Source organism: Erpetoichthys calabaricus, chromosome 6 (genome assembly GCF_900747795.2).
Source record: "Erpetoichthys calabaricus chromosome 6, fErpCal1.3, whole genome shotgun sequence".
Classification (NCBI taxonomy): Eukaryota; Metazoa; Chordata; class Cladistia; order Polypteriformes; family Polypteridae; genus Erpetoichthys; species Erpetoichthys calabaricus.
In genome coordinates, this window is record NC_041399.2 from 193,701,213 (window position 1) to 193,721,273 (window position 20,061).

Below are 20,061 nucleotides of genomic sequence, written 5' to 3' on the forward strand. Positions count from 1 at the left end.
ATCGTCTAGGTGTGCGAACAGCCCCTCTGCTCAATCCCCCTATGTCAGGATCAGAGAAAGTCAGCGCAAGAGACAGAGAAAAGTAAGCTGGGTAGCTTCTCAGCCATCTGCCAATAGCGTCCCTTGTTTGAAATCAACTGGGCAAACCAACTGAAGAAGCATGTACCAGAAATTAAAAGACCCATTGTCCTCAGAAACCCGCGAAGCAGCGAAAAATCCGCGATATATATTTAAATATGCTTACATATAAAATCCGTGATGGAGTGAAGCCGTGAAAGGCGAAGCGCGATATAGCGAGGGATTACTGTATACAGCAAACTGCTGGAAATGTTCTACCAGTCCATAGTAGCCAGTATGGTGTTTTTCTGCTGCAGTCTCCTGTTGGAAGCAATCTGAGCACAAAAGAAGCACAATGCCTGAACAAACATATCAGGAAACCCTACTCCCAGAGGAGGCTGGGCGGTCTCATGGTCTGGAACCCCTGCAGATTTTATTTTTTCTCCAGCCGTCTGGAGTTTTTTTTTGTTTTTTCTGTCCTCCCTGGCCATCGGACCTTACTCTTATTCTATGTTAATTAGTGTTGTCTTATTTTAATTCTTGCTTTGTCTTTTATTTTTCTTTTCTTCATTATGTAAAGCACTTTGAGCTACATTATTTGTATGAAAATGTGCTATATAAATAAATGTTGTTGTTGTTGTTACTCCATCACAGGGTGAACCACAGACACAATGGAAGCTGTTGTGGAAAAGAGAATGATTGCAAAATTGGATGCCATCATGACAAATGCCCTCCATCCCCTCCAGGAGGTGCTCACTTGGAGCACTCTTAGCCTCTTAGGCTCATTCTACCATGGTGTGCTAAGAAGTGCAACTGGGGGTCTTTTCAGCCCACTGCCATCAGACAATTCAATGCTTCCATCTGATTTACTTGTTAGGTTTATTGATTAATTGGCTGTGTTACCTGTTCTGTAAATCTGCATCTTTGTTTTTTTATGTTTCTGCTGCTGTATGCATCTGAATTTCCCCACTGGATAAAATTTATCTGATCTAATCTGTTTATAGGTTGGAATAAGTGAGCATCTTTATTTACTCACCCAAAAACATAATCTGTTGTTTTATTACCATATCCTTAGTAAGAGTAACTCATCATGTGTTAAAAAATTCAATAATTAGTTTGTGGCGCTTCCATCTATGGCACACTCTGCCTTTTCCATTATCAGAGTACTGTTCATTGTGCGGGCACGTCACACACCGTGGAAAAGTACGTCATGTTCGGGGTTTGGATCTTTCAAATCTAAGGCTTTTATTAGAAATGCAGTGCAGTGTAATCCATTAAGTTCAGATTTACTGTTACATGTACAAAGTTCAGTTGATTTCTTACATGCTCTGTTCACCAGCATGCTGCCACGCAATGTGAATCTCACTCTGTAGGCTATATAAAATAACAATACTGAATGTAAGTGACAAAAAATAGGCAAAAACAGGAAAAACATAATGTTATGATCTGGGAGACAATCTTTCTGTTGTTGTAAGCCACAGCAGAACATAACCACTGAAGAAAGAAAATTGCAGAAAAACAGAAGTAGGATAATAAGCAGAATGCAGCTTGTCGAAGGGGGAGGAGCTTGTCATAACTCTACCCACAATGCCCACTGCAAGCAGACAAACAAGCAAAAAAAATCTCGAGAAAACAATACAGAGAATCTATGATAAAATCTATTAAGTCCAGTTTAATTTTGTTCTTACAGGAATGCCTCAGACATTTGGTATGCACATTTTCTTAAATCATTACCTTTGCTACTTCAAGTGCATTCCGCATGTTTTAAGGCCTTTTTTGGGCCCCTGGTACCTTTTGCCTCCATTATGAAATGTAAGAACAGGATAGTTATTTCTGAAAAATGTATAAAATAGGCATCAGTTCAGAATGTAATTTCATGTGACAAACTGATATATACCATGATTGTGAAGAACTACCTTTGACTTGAAAAATACCGAATGCATGCTTTAAATGCTCAGCATCCTTAATCCCTCCAATTTATTTTTCATTTTTTGTCACACTTTTGAAAGTATTTGGTAACCTTCTGTTTTTCCAGATGTGGGAGGAGGTCACTCTCTAATTACACAACACAATTAAAATGCTCTACTCACTGTCTTCAACAATTATGTAGAATGAAATTCTCTCCGTGTCTTTACTCCCCATGATAATCCAGTACCAGCCACTGTCGGTCTTCTTCAGGTCCTTCAGGGTTACAATAAATTTCCTTTGTAATGGTTTGTCTTCTACATGTACATGGTCGTTGTTGCCATTTTCAATGTTTCGACAATTATAGCTCTCTGTTCCATGGCAGATTCTCTTATTGTTCGTAATGAAAGAAGGATCATAATCACAGATGATACCGAGGTGTTGTCCTTCACTGCCTTTTAACAAATTATTAGTTAAAGACAGGCCAGCATTTCCTAAAAAACAGAAAGTGAATTCAGGATTAATGGATAGTGCTGGTGATTCACACCACTACAGCCATACTCATAGGTCTGTAATACTGCAACAGTTTGCATTTCTCCCAGTGTCTGGGTGTTTTTTCTGGTAATTTATTTTTCCATATCCCAAAGAGGGTGGCACGGTGGCACAGTGGGTAGCACTGCTGCCTCGCAGTTAGGAGACCCGGGTTCGCTTCCCGGGTCCTCCCTACGTGGAGTTTGCATGTTCTCCCCGTGTCTGCGTGGGTTTCCTCCCACAGTCCAAAGACATGCAGGTTAGGTGGATTGGCGATTCTAAATTGGCCCTAGTGTGTGTGTGGGTGTGTTTGTGTGTGTCCTGTGGTGGGTTGGCACCCTGCCCAGGATTGGTTCCTGCCTTGTTCCCAGTGTTGGCTGGGATTGGCTCCAGCAGACCCCCGTGACCCTGTGTTCAGATTCAGAAGGTTGGAAAATGGATGGATGGATGGATATCCCAAAGATGTGCAGATCTGCCAAACTGGGTGCAACCTGCCATGAACTGGTGCTTCTGTCAAAGAGTTTTTTTGGAACGACAAACTTTAGTTATTACCAAATAAAAAGAAAACAGTACATCAGAGCTTACTTAGAAATTATACAATGGTTGGAAATACACTTTATGCTTTTATTACCTTGTTGAAAGTTATGGTACACAAGAAAGCAAAAAATATGGAAAATGGTATGTGAAAGATCCGATATAAAAATCAACAGGTATGCAACACTACTGGTGTAGCCTGTAGGGGATGTCCGAACACAAAGTGAGGGGACCTCCAGACCTAAATAAAGCCAGCCACAAAAATATATTGAATGTCAGAAAACAGAAAAATAACACAATGTGGGCATTTTTAGACTAAACAAAACAACGGGAAACAGGTGTGTAGTGTGAGAGTGTGAAGACTTTTGTGTAAATTAACTAGTGGACAATGAAGAGTCACATTGTGATAAAAAAAAGAATATATCTAAGTGCCACTATGATCAGCGTCAATACAGCCAAGTTAAACCCAGAGTGATTCAATGTTGTATAAAAATAAAATGTGGAAACTTCTAAGGGGGTGAATACTTTTTATAGGCCCTAGATTTTGTACCATGATTATTCATTCATTCCTTTCCCATCGCTTATCTGGGTCTGGGTTGTGGGGGCAACAGTCTTAGCAGTGAGGCCCATATGTTCCTTTCCTCTGTCACAGTTGCCAACTGTAGGATTCCAAGGCATTTCCAGTGCCATCTGGGAGACATAGACCTTTCAGTGAGCCCTGGGTCTTCCCTGGGGTCTCCTCCCAGCCCATAAAAACCTCCAGAGAGGTGTCCAGGAGGCACCTGTATCAGATGTTAAAACCACCTCAATTGGCTCCTCTCTATGCGGAGAGTCAGCAGCTCTACTCTGTGCCTTTGAAGGATGTCGGTGCTTCTCATCCTAAATCATCAGTCTTTTGATCATTGCCCAAAGCTCATGACCACAGGTGAGGGTAGGGACAAAAATCGACTGGTAAATCAAGACCTTTGTCTTCTGGTTCAGCTGCTTCTTCATCACCACATAGCTGCACTCGCTGCCTCATTCCATCTGTGGATCTCAACATCCATTTTCCCTTCACTCGTGAAAAAGACCCTGGGGTACTTAGGCAGATAACTGAGGCAGAAACTCACCTCCCACTTGGAGAGGACAGTCCACCTTTTTCCTAATTTACTACACTGTGGTTATATTTTTCATGAATAGATATAATATTTTTTAAAATAAATGTGTAAGTTTATTTCTTATTACTAATACAGTAATATAATTCTTTTTAGAAGAAAATGTCATCCTTCTGTCTACATCATCATTTGGAGTGAACATTATGTAAATTTTTGATTTTGTTTGCTATACAATAGGAGGAAATACGAGGCCATCAAGAAACCCATGCAAACACACAAAAAACACTCAGGAATGGACACTGACATCGAGGTGTGAACATGCTGCCTCCATTTGGAGAGAGGGACGTGTAATTCTGTGTAATTGTGAAGGTGGAGCATTTTGTGGGCTTAGGTACGAGAATGCATTCTGGGTCCTGTATTCTATGAAAGAATGCTGATCATTTGAAGACAAATTTTGTTTCCATGCCCCTCAATGTGTCATCTTTGAATCTGAACCCTGATGTAATCACATCTTTTATTATTTCCAGCCCTTTTGTGTATTTTTTTTCTCACAGCACATCTGCAGAATAGATTTCTAACTAATATTATTGTGTCTACCACATCTGTTAAGAAGCCAAGCTGGCAGACTGTGAACACAGAATGGCTTTTACTTTCAGTTCTATGTAGATTTAAATCATATAATTCAGACTTGGTAAAAAAAAAGCTTAATGTGAGGGAAATGAAAGCAGTTTCATGTCTTAATATTAACATCACAGCCCAGATAACATAGGAGGTGGCACTGTGAAGAGTATATTTGCTAAGCCACACAGCCTGCCATGTGTGTGTTTCATTTCTCTATTTCAGGTGCATCCATGCACCACAAAGTCAGTCAGCTAAAAATAACTAACAGCAATATTCATGAGAATAGCAAAGAAGAAGAAGCAGAAACATTTTAAATGTGGGGCAAGACAAAATACAAAAAGAAAATATCCTTAACCCCTCCCTAAACTGTGAAATCTGTTAACCAATTTGGCATGCATTGCATAGTAAAAAACAGGAATTGAGGCTTATAATATGATAAAGTACACAAGTCAGGCACCTGTATATAAAGTGTCTGTATCTGGTTTGTGTGTTTTTGCTATTTATTTATTTTTTTTTTGTTTTCCTAACAGTTGCTCATCCAGATGGTTCTGCTGCTATGATGTCCCTGTACAGATTGATGTGCTCACACCCATTGCTTGAACATATGTAGAGTGGCATATGTCACAATCTTTTTCTTTTTTTTAATGAATTCAATAAGATACTTGGGTTTATCAGCCCTAGTGATGCTGTGGTTTGCTCTCTGGGAGCTGGTTTATTGCAGGCAGTCATATTAACAAATAATGCAAAAATATTTACTTTTTCCTTTACTTGAATCACTTATGTATATTATAAGTCACTAGGCAAGATCATAGCTTAGCAGAAAACATAACTACTTTTTTGAGTAGAACTAGGAGATGCAAGCAAAAGGAAAAATAAAACAAAATATAAACAAAGTGACCGAAACCCAGCTGAGAGGCAATAATCACAGTCAAAAATCCAAGAAACTTCAACTGTGGACCTCCTGTGCTCTATACCATTGAGGAGGTTGTCGCTTTATATTATATGTCAGTAATGACATCTGGTTACACTATGGCTAAGATTAGGGTTGGGGAGGGTCATACTATACTTAAAGATAGGGTGAGAAGCTCAGTCATCCGGGAGGGGCTCAGAGTACAGCCGCTGCTCCTCCGCATTGAGAGGAGTCAGATGAGGTGGCTCGGGCATCTGACCAGGATGCCTCCTGGACACCTCCCTGGTGAGGTGTTCCGGGAACGTCCAACCGGGAGGAGGCCCCGGGGAAGACCCAGGACACGCTGGAGGGATTATGTCTCCCAGCTGGCCTGGGAACGCCTTGGGATTCTCCCGGAAGAGCTAGAAAAAGTGGCTGGAGAGAGGGAAGTCTGGGCATCTCTGCTCAAGCTGCTGCCCCCGCGAATCGACCTCGGATAAGCGGAAGAGGATGGATGGATGGATGGATGGGTCATCTGACTCAAGTCTAGTAAACCAAGTGACAAAAACCTGCAATCCAATTGGCTGTTCAGGGGAGTTCCTGAATCACAGAGGTGCACAGGTCTGCAGATAGACCCATCTTCAGAAATAATGCAAGAAGTCAAAACCTGGCAAGACACAAATATCAATAACAAAGAGAGAGTTTCTGTTAGAGTTTAAAGGATTTATCCTCAGATTGGATAAAGCTTGATGCAAACGCTCACTGTTTATCTTCTCATGATGATGAGCCCGAGGTCACGACACCAGAGAAAAGAGTTTCTGAGCTGAATTAGTTTAATTTAGATTCATATATTTTATTATTATTATTATTATTATTATTATTATATTATATATTATGTATTAGTTCAATATATTATTATTATTATATATTATTATTATTAGCATCCCCAATGGCATTAACTGAGCGACTGAGATGGCAGCCACTCCAGCACATTTTAATATGTAACACAGGGGTGCCCAATACGTTGATCGCGATTGACCGGTAGTTTGGAAAGGTAGTGCAGGTAGATCGCGTTAAATGAAAAAAAAACATTTTTAAACGTTAGTCTATCATATATCCTCCCTATGGCATTTGCCACTTGATTGTCATACAGGGCGGCCAGTCTGAGATCTCTTATCTTCTAACACACTGGTCATCCCACACACACGATCAAACGCACGAGCTACTGCAAAACTCCGGCTGTGATCTAGTTAGCCTTCCAATTTATATCGACTAAAGAAGGGATTTAAATAAAAATTTGTTTGGGGAGGGTATGGGCTGGATGTGGAATTGGAAGAGGATTTTTTTTCTCACAATGTCACAATTGAAGTGCGATTGTCTTGATCTGTCAATCTATCATTGCTATTCCAAAGAAGGAAAATGTGGAAAGACACTTTCGAACTGTTCATAAAAACTACGAAACTGACTTCCTTCTGAAAAACGATCTGAGAAAGAAAAAGGAGAGGGAACTAAAATCGCAGTTAATCGGACAGCCGCCATTTTTCACTCAGCTGAATTCAAAAGCAAGGGCAGACACACCGAAGCATCGTTCTGGGTATGTCACTCAATCATTAAGCATAAGAAGTCCTTCCAAGATGGAGAGATGATAAAAAGAGGCCTTTGTTGAGACAGATGGCTAGGGAGAAATTCCTGCTGAGATTTCAAGACCCCTGGCCAGAAGAAAAAGGAGTTTCTCCTTGTCATTAAACATGCAGAATACAAGCAACTTAATAATGATCAATGGCCTCTAGACTTGCCATTTTTTTTCTGATCTGACCAACATGTTGAATGAGCTTAATTTACAGCTGCAAGGAAAAGAGAACTCCATGGTCAATATGATTAGCTCAGTTAATGCTTTTAAACGAAAAATACAACATATGTCCTCAAAGCTGCAGCGCCTTGATTTGGGGAATAACCAAAACCTCGCGTCAGAGCTGGAGACACAATGGAAGGCGTGTGCGCAACTTGACAGCATACGCTACACAAAGTAGATTGAAAATTGCCTGTTAGACTTTGACAGACAGTTTCAAGACTCAGTTTACTTGAGACGATCGCTATATTTAAGTGCTATCCATTTAGGGAAGATTTTGAGGGTGATTCACCCACATCAAAAATTGCAACACTGTTTCACCTAAAACTCCTCTACAGTGGAGGATGAGATTTTGACACTACAGATTGACATTCAGCTGAAGTCTGGGGCTCTTGGACAGTTTTGGAACTTACTCACAGAGAAAAAGTACCCAAACATGAGGAAATGTGCTACCACCTTGACTGCATTATTCGTCTCTACTTATTTATGTGAGTCAGCCTTTTCCCACATGAAGATTATTAAGTCCAAATACCGTAGTGACCATAAATGTATTGAACTGTTATTGTGCCATAAAGGTTATTCAGTTATACAAGGTACGACAACATATATTTTATGTATAAAGTATACTCAGTATTATATTATATTAGCATATAATATAATATATTAGTATATATATAATAATAGTATTATAATTTCTAGGCGCAGCCAGGGTGTTGAGGGGGTCCGGCTTGGTGGACTCAGGATTGGGTCACTGCTTTTTGCAGATGATGTTGTCCTGTTTGCTTCATCAGGCCGTGATCTTCAGTTCTCTCTGGATCGGTTCGCAGCTGAGTGTGAAGCGGCTGGGATGGGAATCAGCACCTCCAAATCCGAGACCATGGTCCTCAGCCGGAAAAGGGTGGAGTGCCCTCTCAGGGTTGGGAGCGAGATCCTGCCCCAAGTGGAGGAGTTCAAGTATCTCGGGGTCTTGTTCACGAGTGAGGGAAGAATGGAGCGTGAGATTGACAGGCGGATTGGTGCGGCGTCCGCAGTGATGCGGGCTCTGCATCGGTCTGTCGTGGTGAAAAAGGAGCTGAGCCGTAAGGCAAAGCTCTCAATTTACCAGTCGATCTATGTTCCTACCCTCACCTATGGTCATGAGCTATGGGTAGTGACCGAAAGAACGAGATCGCGAATACAAGCAGCTGAAATGAGTTTTCTCTGCAGGGTGTCTGGGCTCTCCCTTAAAGATAGGGTGAGAAGCTCAATCATCCGGGAGGGGCTCAGAGTAGAGCCGCTGCTCCTCCGCATCGAGAGGAGTCAGATGAGGTGGCTCGGGCATCTGATCAGGATGCCTCCTGGACGCCTCCCTGGTGAGGTGTTCCGGGCACGTCCAACCGGGAGGAGGCCCCGGGGAAGACCCAGGACACGCTGGAGGGACTATGTCTCTCGACTGGCCTGGGAACGCCTTGGGATTCTCCCAGAAGAGCTAGAAGATGTGGCCAGGGAGAGGGAAGTCTGGGCATCTCTGCTCAAGCTGCTGCCCCCGCGACCCAACCTCAGATAAGCGGAAGAGGATGGATAGATGGATTGATGGATATATATATATATATATATACAGTGGTGTGAAAAACTATTTGCCCCCTTCCTGATTTCTTATTCTTTTGCATGTTTGTCACACAAAATGTTTCTGATCATCAAACACATTTAACCATTAGTCAAATATAACACAAGTAAACACAAAATGCAGTTTGTAAATGGTGGTTTTTATTATTTAGGGAGAAAAAAAAATCCAAACCTACATGGCCCTGTGTGAAAAAGTAATTGCCCCCTGAACCTAATATCTGGTTGGGCCACCCTTAGCAGCAATAACTGCAATCAAGCGTTTGCGATAACTTGCAATGAGTCTTTTACAGCGCTCTGGAGGAATTTTGGCCCACTCATCTTTGCAAAATTGTTGTAATTCAGCTTTATTTGAGGGTTTTCTAGCATGAACCGCCTTTTTAAGGTCATGCCATAGCATCTCAATTGGATTCAGGTCAGGACTTTGACTAGGCCACTCCAAAGTCTTCATTTTGTTTTTCTTCAGCCATTCAGAGGTGGATTTGCTGGTGTGTTTTGGGTATTTGTCCTGTTGCAGCACCCAAGATCGTTTCAGCTTGAGTTGACGAACAGATGGCCGGACATTCTCCTTCAGGATTTTTTGGTAGACAGTAGAATTCATGGTTCCATCTATCACAGCAAGCCTTCCAGGTCCTGAAGCAGCAAAACAACCCCAGACCATCACACTACCACCACCATATTTTACTGTTGGTATGATGTTCTTTTTCTGAAATGCTGTGTTCCTTTTACGCCAGATGTAACGGGACATTTGCCTTCCAAAAAGTTCAACTTTTGACTCATCAGTCCACAAGGTATTTTCCCAAAAGTCTTGGCAATCATTGAGATGTTTCTTAGCAAAATTGAGACGAGCCCTAATGTTCTTTTTGCTTAACAGTGGTTTGCGTCTTGGAAATCTGCCATGCAGGCCGTTTTTGCCCAGTCTCTTTCTTATGATGGAGTCGTGAACACTGACCTTAATTGAGGCAAGTGAGGCCTGCAGTTCTTTAGACGTTGTCCTGGGGTCTTTTGTGACCTCTCGGATGAGTCGTCTCTGCGCTCTTGGGGTAATTTTGGTCGGCCGGCCACTCCTGGGAAGGTTCACCACTGTTCCATGTTTTTGCCATTTGTGGATAATGGCTCTCACTGTGGTTCGCTGGAGTCCCAAAGCTTTAGAAATGGCTTTATAACCTTTACCAGACTGATAGATCTCAATTACTTCTGTTCTCATTTGTTCCTGAATTTCTTTGGATCTTGGCATGATGTCTAGCTTTTGAGGTGCTTTTGGTCTACTTCTCTGTGTCAGGCAGCTCCTATTTAAGTGATTTCTTGATTGAAACAGGTGTGGCAGTAATCAGGCCTGGGGGTGGCTATGGAAATTGAACTCGGGTGTGATACACCACAGTTAGGTTATTTTTTAACAAGGGGGCAATTACTTTTTCACACAGGGCCATGTAGGTTTGGATTTTTTTTCTCCCTAAATAATAAACACCATCATTGAAAAACTGCATTTTGTGTTTACTTGTGTTATATTTGACTAATGGTTAAATGTGTTTGATGATCAGAAACATTTTCTGTGACAAACATGCAAAAGAATAAGAAATCAGGAAGGGGGCAAATAGTTTTTCACACCACTGTATATATATATATATATATATATATATATCCATCCATCCATCCATTTTCCAACCCGCTGAATCCAAACACAGGGTCACGGAGGTCTGCTGGAGCCAATCCCAGCCAACACAGGGCACAAGGCAGGAACCAATCCCGGGCAAGGTGCCAACCCACCGCAGATATATATATATATATATATATATATATATATATATATATATATATATATATATATATATATATATATATATATATATATATATATGTATGTATATATATGTATATATACATATATATATAGCATTTTTAATGTGACCTGGTCATTTTAAAAGTAGCTTGCAAGCCGAAAAAGTGTGGGCACCCCTGATGTAACAACACTTAACCAGGGTTTTATTACACTGTCTTCCATATCCTGCGGTTGTCATTCAATATATGAACTTGATCTGTTGCTCTTTTGTAGGCATTTTGTGAGTATGAATTATCATAATCTTTGATTATGTTTTATTGTTTAACATTAATTATGTTGATGGCACAATTCTAATCTGGTCCTAATATTGTAATTCATGTTTTTTTAACATGATTAATATTTTAGCAACATTTTTTTGAGAATTACAATGTTATCATTCTGTTGGTGACATCATCAAATCACCATTTTGTATTCCCTCCTTGATTTTGGCAGTGATGCTCAATGACAGGCATGTGACTGATGGAGGTGCAAGGTGTGACTTTGTGATAACAAACAATATTTAAGATAGTCTTGTGGTAATGCCAGCATCCAAATTTCTGGATTAAAAACAAATTGCTTCATGATTCTGCGTGTTGTTTAGGGATAGGCTGTTTTAAAAGGACATTGAGCTGCTTGTTTTATGAACTTTGATTTTTTTTTGTAACATGTTGGGCTTTAACTGTCATGATTTTTGATTTTAGGTCAGGACCTTGGCCTGTTCTTTGACTATTCTTTTGCCCCTCGCAGCTTCATTTCCTTGTCTAATTGCTTTATCATGTGCTAGAGAAATTTTTCAGCCTAGTGGATTTGCTCCATTATTCTGGGTTTCTTCCAAATCCTAAAATGTACAGGTTAGTTAAATTTGTCTAGCTTGCACAAGTAAATGAATACTGGCTGTAAGGGACTAACAATCTGCTGCAGGGCTGCTTTCTGCATGGAGTTTTCATGGTCAAGTATTGGATTAAGCAAGAGAGCAAAACAGATTTATTTTGAGTTCTCTAGACCTTAATTGTCCGAAGGCAGAAATGAAAGAGAGGAGACGTTATAGGGGACTTGAACGAAATCAGAGCAGATTCCTCAAGCTGGCAGGTAGCGGTAGAAAGAGAAAGCAAGCAGCCCTGGAGCTGCCTTGGAGGGTAACTAGGGTTTATGGGGGTAATGGCAATGTGGCAGAAAGTGTGATGTATTGGTAAACCAGTTCATTCTCTACATCTGACTAACTTAACCAACCTGTGCTCCATGGTGGATGTAAAACACTGTACTTTATACTTGAAAAGTGCTTTGAGAAGGTGCTCACTATTGAAAAGGGGTTACAAAGTATAAATAGTGTGTTTGCTTTAAGAACCCAGTGAGCACACAGTGGCATACAGCATTGCTATCTGATTTTCAGTGTGGGCTTTCTTCTTTCTTTCTGTCTGTTTCCTAATAAGGTCTATCCCTGTCCTATGTCAGTCTAGTCCCATTTTTTTCCCTTAGCAAAATCCTGCCAGCCAAAATCCCACCATGAACTTTCTTTTTGTATTTACGTATGTTATGTTTATGTTATGTCATCCACCCATCAACATTTGTTCCCTTCAAAAAAAAATCGTCAGAGGTAGTTTCATATCATGGATCGTTCAAGGCAAAAAGTAAATATCAATTTATTAATACCAGAATCAAATATTTTTCTACTTAATTGTTATGAAGGGTCAATACATCCATTTTCTTATCAGTTTTTCCAAGTCAGGATGGCACATTCCCAGAGCCTACCCAAATAGCAACTGTATATAAAAACAATGGATTACAACAAGACAATATGGGGGCATCATTTATTGTGAATTTAAGATAGACAATAGTTGTGGGAAGGAACCCAAACAAACACTGGGAGAATGGACAAATTCCACCACAATGTACACTCATCAGCCACTTTATTAGGTTCACCTGTTTGTTAACGCAAATATCTAATCAGCCAACCACATGGCAGCAACTCAATCAATGCCTTTAGGTATGTCAAGGTAACCTCAAACTGAGCATCAGAATGGGGTAGAAAGGTCATTTAAGTGACTTTGAACGTGGCATGGTTGTTGGTGCCAGACAGGCTGGTCTGAGTATTTCAGAAACTGCTGATCTACTGGGATTTTCACACACAACAATCTCTAGGCTTTACAGAAAATGGTCCAAAAAACGGAAAGTATCAGGTGAGCGGCAGTTGTCTGGGCAAAAATGCCTTGTTGATCCCAGAGGAGAATGGACAGACTGGTTCAAGATGATAGAAAGGCAATAGTAACTCAAATAATGACTCGTTGCAACCAAGTTATACAGAAGGGCATCTCTGAACACACAACATGTTGAACCTTGAAGCAGATGGGTTACAGCAGCAGCAGACCACACTGGATGCCACTCCTGTCAGCTAAGAACAGGCAACTATGGCTACAATTCACACGGACTCACCAAAATTAGACAATGGAAGAATGGAAAAACGTTGCCTGGTCTGATGAGTCTCAATTTCTGCTGCAACATTAGGATGGTAGGGTTAGAATTTGGTGTCAACAACATGAAAGCATGGATCCATCCTGCTTTGTATCAACAGTTCAGGCTGATGGTGGTGGCATAATGGTGTGGGTATATTTTCTTGGCACACTTTGGGCCCCTTAGTACCAATTGAGCATTGTTTAAATGCAGCAGCCTACCTGAGTATTGGTGCTGACCATGTCTATCCCTTTATGACCACAGTGTACCCATCTTCGAATGGTTGTTTCCAGCAGGATAACTCACCATGTCACAAAGCTCAAATTGTGTCAAACTGGTTTCTTCGAACATGACATTGAATTAATTGTCGCCAGATCTCAATCCAATAGAGCACCTTTGGGATGTGGTGGAAAGGGAGATTCGCATCATGGATGTGCAGCCGACAAATCTACAGAAACTGCATAATGCCATCATGTCAATATGGACCAATATCCCTGAGGAATGTTTCCAGCGCCTTGTTGAATCCATGTCATGAAGAATTATGGCAATTCTGAAGGCAAAAGGGGGTCCAACCCGGTACTAGCAAACCGGGTAAACCCAATAAAGTGACCAGTGAGTGTAGTTCAGCCAGGAATCAAACCAGGAACCAAGCGCTGTAAGTCAAGAACACAATTGTTTGTGCCTGAATTGTAATTTCATGCAACTGCTGGCGCCCTGCCCGGGGTTTGTTCCTGCCTTGCGCCGTGTGCTGGCTGGGATTGGTTCCAGCAGACCCCCATGACCTTGTGTTAGGGAATAGCGGGTTAGACAATGACTGACTGACTGTATTGTTTCATTTAAACTTGAACAGATAGTAAATGAGGAAATGAAATAAATAACTTACCATTAGTGACATACAAGTAAAAATAAAACCCTTGGTCGATTCCACCATGTATTTCTATTCCACACCAGTACCATGCCTGATCCCCTTCATTCAAATCTCTTATTGTTATGTAAAAAATTGTTTCATGTTCATGGTCCATAATTTGAACTTTATCTCCCACCTTCTGCTCATGTGTGTTGTATTTCAAAATACTGCAGAAAACAAATTCCCTTCCTTGACAGAGGTACTTCGTAAAAAATGCGTAGGTCGAGCTGTACTGACATGGCACAGTGACGGAGGTTCCCTTCTTGCCTGTTATTTCTCTGGCTGTAGACAGGCAGTAGACACCTGCAGTTACAAGGAAACATAACATAGCATTGCTTATTCCAGATCATGGTCTTGGGCATAAGGCATGGACCAAATCTACAAACGGTAAACAGGTGAAATCATTTTGTTTGTTTGCTCTTAGCTTTCAGCTACTGAAATGTTAATATATGGCACAGTGCACATTTACCTACCAACCTTCCCCTAAGTAAAGTGATTCCAACCAGAGAATTATTTATTGTTAAAAAAAAAAACTGATATTAAGTACAGTTCTTCATCACCTGTGCAAAGGAAGTGAATTACTAGGAAAACAACAAATGAAACTTAAACAGAACTTAAATCTATGGTAAAACTCTGAATACATCAAAACTTCTTATGCATGTAAAGCTCACAGTACATGTCATGTAATTCTTTAACCCACTTAATCCAGACCAGGGTCACGGACCAAAGCCACTTTAGTATCACCAGTTCACCTAATTTGATTGTCTTGAAAGCTGAGCACCTGGGGAAAACGCAAATGAACATGGGGAGGACATGGCAACTCCATGCAGGACGTGAGCTCTGGGATACTTACAGTGAGACAGCAGTGTTACTACTGTGCCACCCTCACACTACAAGTTTGTTTCTAAATATAGAATAAGAGAAGAAAAAAGACCAGCTAATTAAACAGTTTGCCCAATTAGAGATTAAATAACTTGCTAAAGCTGGCTGGAATGAAAACCCGCAGCCACAGGGGAGACCAGCACTGGGATTGTAAGCCTTCCATCCATTCTGTCCTAGTAGCAAACAGCACTAGACAGGAAAGAACCCTGAAATGGACGCTAGCCCATACATATTAACAGAACCAGCTGCATGTCTTTGGGGATTGGTAAGGAACACCAGACCATCAGGATGTGCGTCTTCATACAGTACATGAGGGAGATCATGAAAACTTCACCCAGGCAAACACCAGGCATGACATTCAGACTCAGAACTCTGGATCAGTGATGGAGCAGCACTAACCACTGCTTCAATATGCCATCTATGGTGGTACAGTATAGCCATCCATCCATTGGTCTCTGGCTTGTTACCATACATGTTTGAATGAATTTTTAAACTAATTTTTAAACATGGGGGACTTGGGACTTATGTTGTTTGTTTTTATCATATTTATTTATTTGTTTGTTTGCTTGTTTGTTTATTTGTTTTTTGGGGCTTCTATAAAATGTTTATTTTTCGTTAGGGGCAAGTAAATTATAATCTAATCTATTTTCCAAGTCATGCTAAGCAGAGTCATGTAGAAGCTGGAGAATAAACTAATGAAATGAATGTCAGTTCATCCTGTAATATTACAATATTCATCGAAAAGAATTTCAAGGTCCTCAGCAGACTTGACAATAAACTTTGACTTTAACTTAATGCTGTACTTCTAACAAATATAATCTCTTTTACCCTTTAAGGAATATGAAGATGTTTTTCTTTTGATATACTTTGTTAATCCTCGAGGGGAAATTGTCTTTTCACATGATCTTTGGATTATAATAATTTGTGAAATGTTACCATAGCCTGTGATCACTATTTTTTACAACAGCTTTACAGCATGTCTCATTCGTGATAAGATATTTAGATGGCAAGTTTTTCCATGAGAAGACGCAGTGCTGCATGTTTTATAGTAATATCAAAAATGTGTTGGTATCAAATATTTAATAGACCAAAAGTGTTGATGGTTATTTAAAACTCATAACATTTTGTGTTTTCTTTTCCTGTTAACTGTCCTTTTGTGGCAAAGAATACATAATGTGTTCAAAAGATACTATATTACTTTTTTTATTTAACCACTTCAGAAATTACTTTTGATTTAAATATTTTTAATATTATGGGCCGCAGTAGCTGCAGGGTTTTGTTCCAGCCCAATTACTGAATAAGAAGCACTTATTGCTCAAGTGACACTTCTGCTTCATTTTAGTTGTCTTGATCATTAAGATTTTGAATGCTTATTGCTTTTTTTTTTAGTCTTAAACAGCTGTATTCTCAGGTTTTAATTGCTCCTAATTAGCAATAAGATGCAAATGTCAAAAAAACAGCATTTCTCCATTTAGTTTGTTTCCATTTATACCTGTGTGTATTTATTGTGCACTGTTTGGTTAAATGAAATACTTGGAAGGAAAGTGAAGGGCTAAGAATTACTCATCTGTTTGAGAATTCATATCATTTGGATGATATCCATCATATAGTGCCTTTCATATCTATCTATCTATCTATCTATCTATCTATCTCTCTATCTATCTATCTATCTATCTATCTATCTATCTATCTATCTATCATATAGTGCCTTTCATTATATATCTATCTATTATATAGTGCCTTTCATATCTATCTATCTATCTATCTATCTATCTATCTATCTATCTATCTATCTATCTATCTATCTATCTATCTATCTATCTATCTATCATATAGTGCCTTTCATTATATATCTATCTATTATATAGTGCCTTTCATATCTATCTATCTATCTATCTATCTATCTATCTATCTATCTATCTATCTATCTATCTATCTATCTATCTATCTATCTATCTATCTATCATATAGTGCTTTTCATTATATATCTATCTATTATATAGTGCCTTTCATATCTATCTATCTATCTATCTATCTATCTATCTATCTATCTATCTATCTATCTATCTATCTATCTATCTATCTATCATATAGTGCTTTTCATTATATATCTATCTATTGTATAGTGCCTTTCATATCTATCTATCTATCTATCTATCTATCTATCTATCTATCTATCTATCTATCTATCTATCTATCTATCTATCTATCTATCTATCTATCATATAGTGCCTTTCATTATATATCTATCTATTATATAGTGCCTTTCATATCTATCTATCTATCTATCTATCTATCTATCTATCTATCTATCTATCTATCTATCTATCTATCTATCTATCTATCTATCTATCTATCTAGCACTGCTAACCTCCAAACCCAATCATTTAATCATATGGGTACATTCCCAAACCAGTTCAATCCAGTTCAGGGTAGCAGGGGCCTATTTTGGCAATCCCTGAAATGCTCCCTGTGAGAAACAGCAGCCTATCCAAGGGCCCACTTATAACCACGGTTTGCACTTTGTGACAAACTTGCAGACTTATGGCCAATTGCTTGCGATCTCCTCTCAAAAAACGTGGTTGCTCACAGCTCGTGAGCAGCATGCAGGATTTCCTGGTTTCCTCCAGATGAGCCCCTACTCCTTGACCTGCCTTCCAGCACTTCATCATCTGCAGCTGCTTCCATCTTCCAGGTAGGGCTCCTCATACAGGTTCTTGTTGCTTTCCCACTACTGCTAGAACATCTAGCCACCTGGTAACCTTTGCATTTCTATTTAAATTACCCGCAACCTCTGGAAAGTGTTTTCCAAACAGTTATGGAACAGACAAGAGTCTTTCCTCAGAGTCTTACCTCATCTCAAGAGTTTGCCTTTCCATTCCACTGACTTCTGCAGGTAGACAACACTGTGCTTTGACTTACCATTTCCTACAATATTTTATGTTATTGTGTCTTTATTTGTAATAGTTTATATTGTGTAGACAAGGTTTCTTCCTTTCATAATTTTATAGATACAGTAGATTTGCAAGAAATATAATTATTTTAAACTAAGACCCTTCTTTCTTTTACAGACAGATCTCCATTGTTCATAGATTTGCGAGATTTGCAATTTTAAACTAAGATTATATATAATTGTAGGAGGTTTAAGATAATTTAACATTATTCACAGCAGCAGCTTTTTAGGTGGCATTGTTATCTGCATTAACACAGGAAATTACCAAGAAATTCGTGCACTGTCATAAAGCCTTGAACGTTTCTAAAGTTGTGAATAAGAATTAAATAAATATCACCTTACCTTGGATTCCAGCCAGTAGAAGGAAAACACTCTTCATTGCTGATTTTGTCATGAATGACTTTTCTATACCTTACATGTTTGATTTCCTGTTTAAAGAAGAAAAAAAAAGGATTGTTTTTTTTTCAAGAGCTGTTGTTCGTCACAGGTTCCTCTTTTAAATAAGCACATCATACATGTGTTATTAGAAATCAAACCAGAGAAGGTAGAGGCCAAATTTAAAATAAAACACCTAAGCCTTCCCACCACAATATATGTGGTTTTAAGAGAACTGGTCACACTTTAGTTTAGGTACTGCAAAAATGCATCTCTTACTGATTTACACTTATGCAGCAAGACCGTCACAAAGGCTTCTTTTGACATTTACAAAGCGTCATTAAAGTGGTTATATACAGTATCTCTGCAATGTGGCCTGTTATAATAACTTCACTTTGCAATGATAAGTGTTGGCTTAAATGAGACTGACGTCTCTTGATATCATTAGTATTTGTGATAATGTTTCCACAGTTGAGTGTTTCATTTGCTTACATTCATTCAGTTATTTGGGGTTACCAAGGTGGTACCCCAGATCTATATTGTGGCCCTGTTTTTCCCTTACAATAATAATATACAATCAAATACAATAACTAGCATAATATTCATTATGTACACAAAGAAATGTAGAGTAAAATGAACAGGATATTGTTAACAACTTACTACAAATTATTTTTAAATTGAAACTAAACAGATTGGGTCAAATGAACTAAACAAGCTGCATAGACAGATAGATTGGTACAGGGTGGCTTAATGTGTCCATCCATGTCAACCTTTACACATCTAGGTATGTGTGTGTGTGTGTTTGTGTGTTTGTGTGTGTATTTTTCCCTTCATCATCCAGCATTACCTCTGGTAGAGCAAACACACAGTCAGCTACCATCACACATTCGTTTCTTTGAGTATGTGTGCCTGCATATGAGTGTGTGTTTGAGTGGGCCTCTGTGCGTTCCCCTATATTTAAATAAATTATGTATCTCAAAAATTTCATGTGCAAAAATTTTGTGAATCATCAGGACTAGTCCCATGACACAGTAGACTGTGAAAAATACTTGTTAAATTAAGCAATTTTTACATCATTTATTATTGGACATAGGTCAAACTGTTTTTGAAGGATATGGAACATTGGGTTAGTTAGGTTCTGTATTTAGAAGACTGCCATCTATTGGTCTTATATTAAGTTATGTGTTTAGAATAACGCCACCTGTTGGTACTATGTGGTACTGCAGTTCATTTGAATATCAAACATGATTTTTTTTTTGTCACTATCTGATGATGCAAACAGTAAGCCACTCAAAGCATTGTGCAATGAGGCACTGGCCAGTTGTCCATGGACATTGAAAATGCATTTAGCATACAAAATGGTCACAACACTATATGTATATGTATATATACCAGTAATGGCAGAGCACACAATAACATGCAGTGAATTCACTTGACTTATAGTTTTCATCCTCTTTCTCTGTATGTTTAGCATTCATTTGCTCAGAGGTTGATGTGCTTGCTGCATTGTGAGCAGCTCGTTTTCTCCACCTGAGCTGCCTGCTTCTTCTCTTCTTCCATCTGCATTTTTTCACGGTAAAACTGATTAAGTCAGT

The 20,061-nt window shown here is 39.2% G+C and overlaps 1 protein-coding gene across 1 annotated transcript in view; it reads right to left on the reverse strand.

The window, feature by feature from the left end:
- LOC114653742 (uncharacterized) overlaps positions 1–18,521 on the reverse strand; it is a 61,428-nt gene extending 42,907 nt beyond the window's left edge. Inside the window, exons 1-3 of the mRNA XM_051928798.1 lie at positions 18,434–18,521; positions 14,233–14,559; positions 2,148–2,456 (exon numbers count right to left, since the gene is read on the reverse strand). Of these exons, the coding sequence (XP_051784758.1) occupies positions 2,148–2,456; positions 14,233–14,559; positions 18,434–18,485 (688 nt within the window). The 5' untranslated portion in view covers positions 18,486–18,521. The remainder of the gene's footprint in view (positions 1–2,147; positions 2,457–14,232; positions 14,560–18,433) is intronic.
- Positions 18,522–20,061: the final 1,540 nt, after the last annotated feature.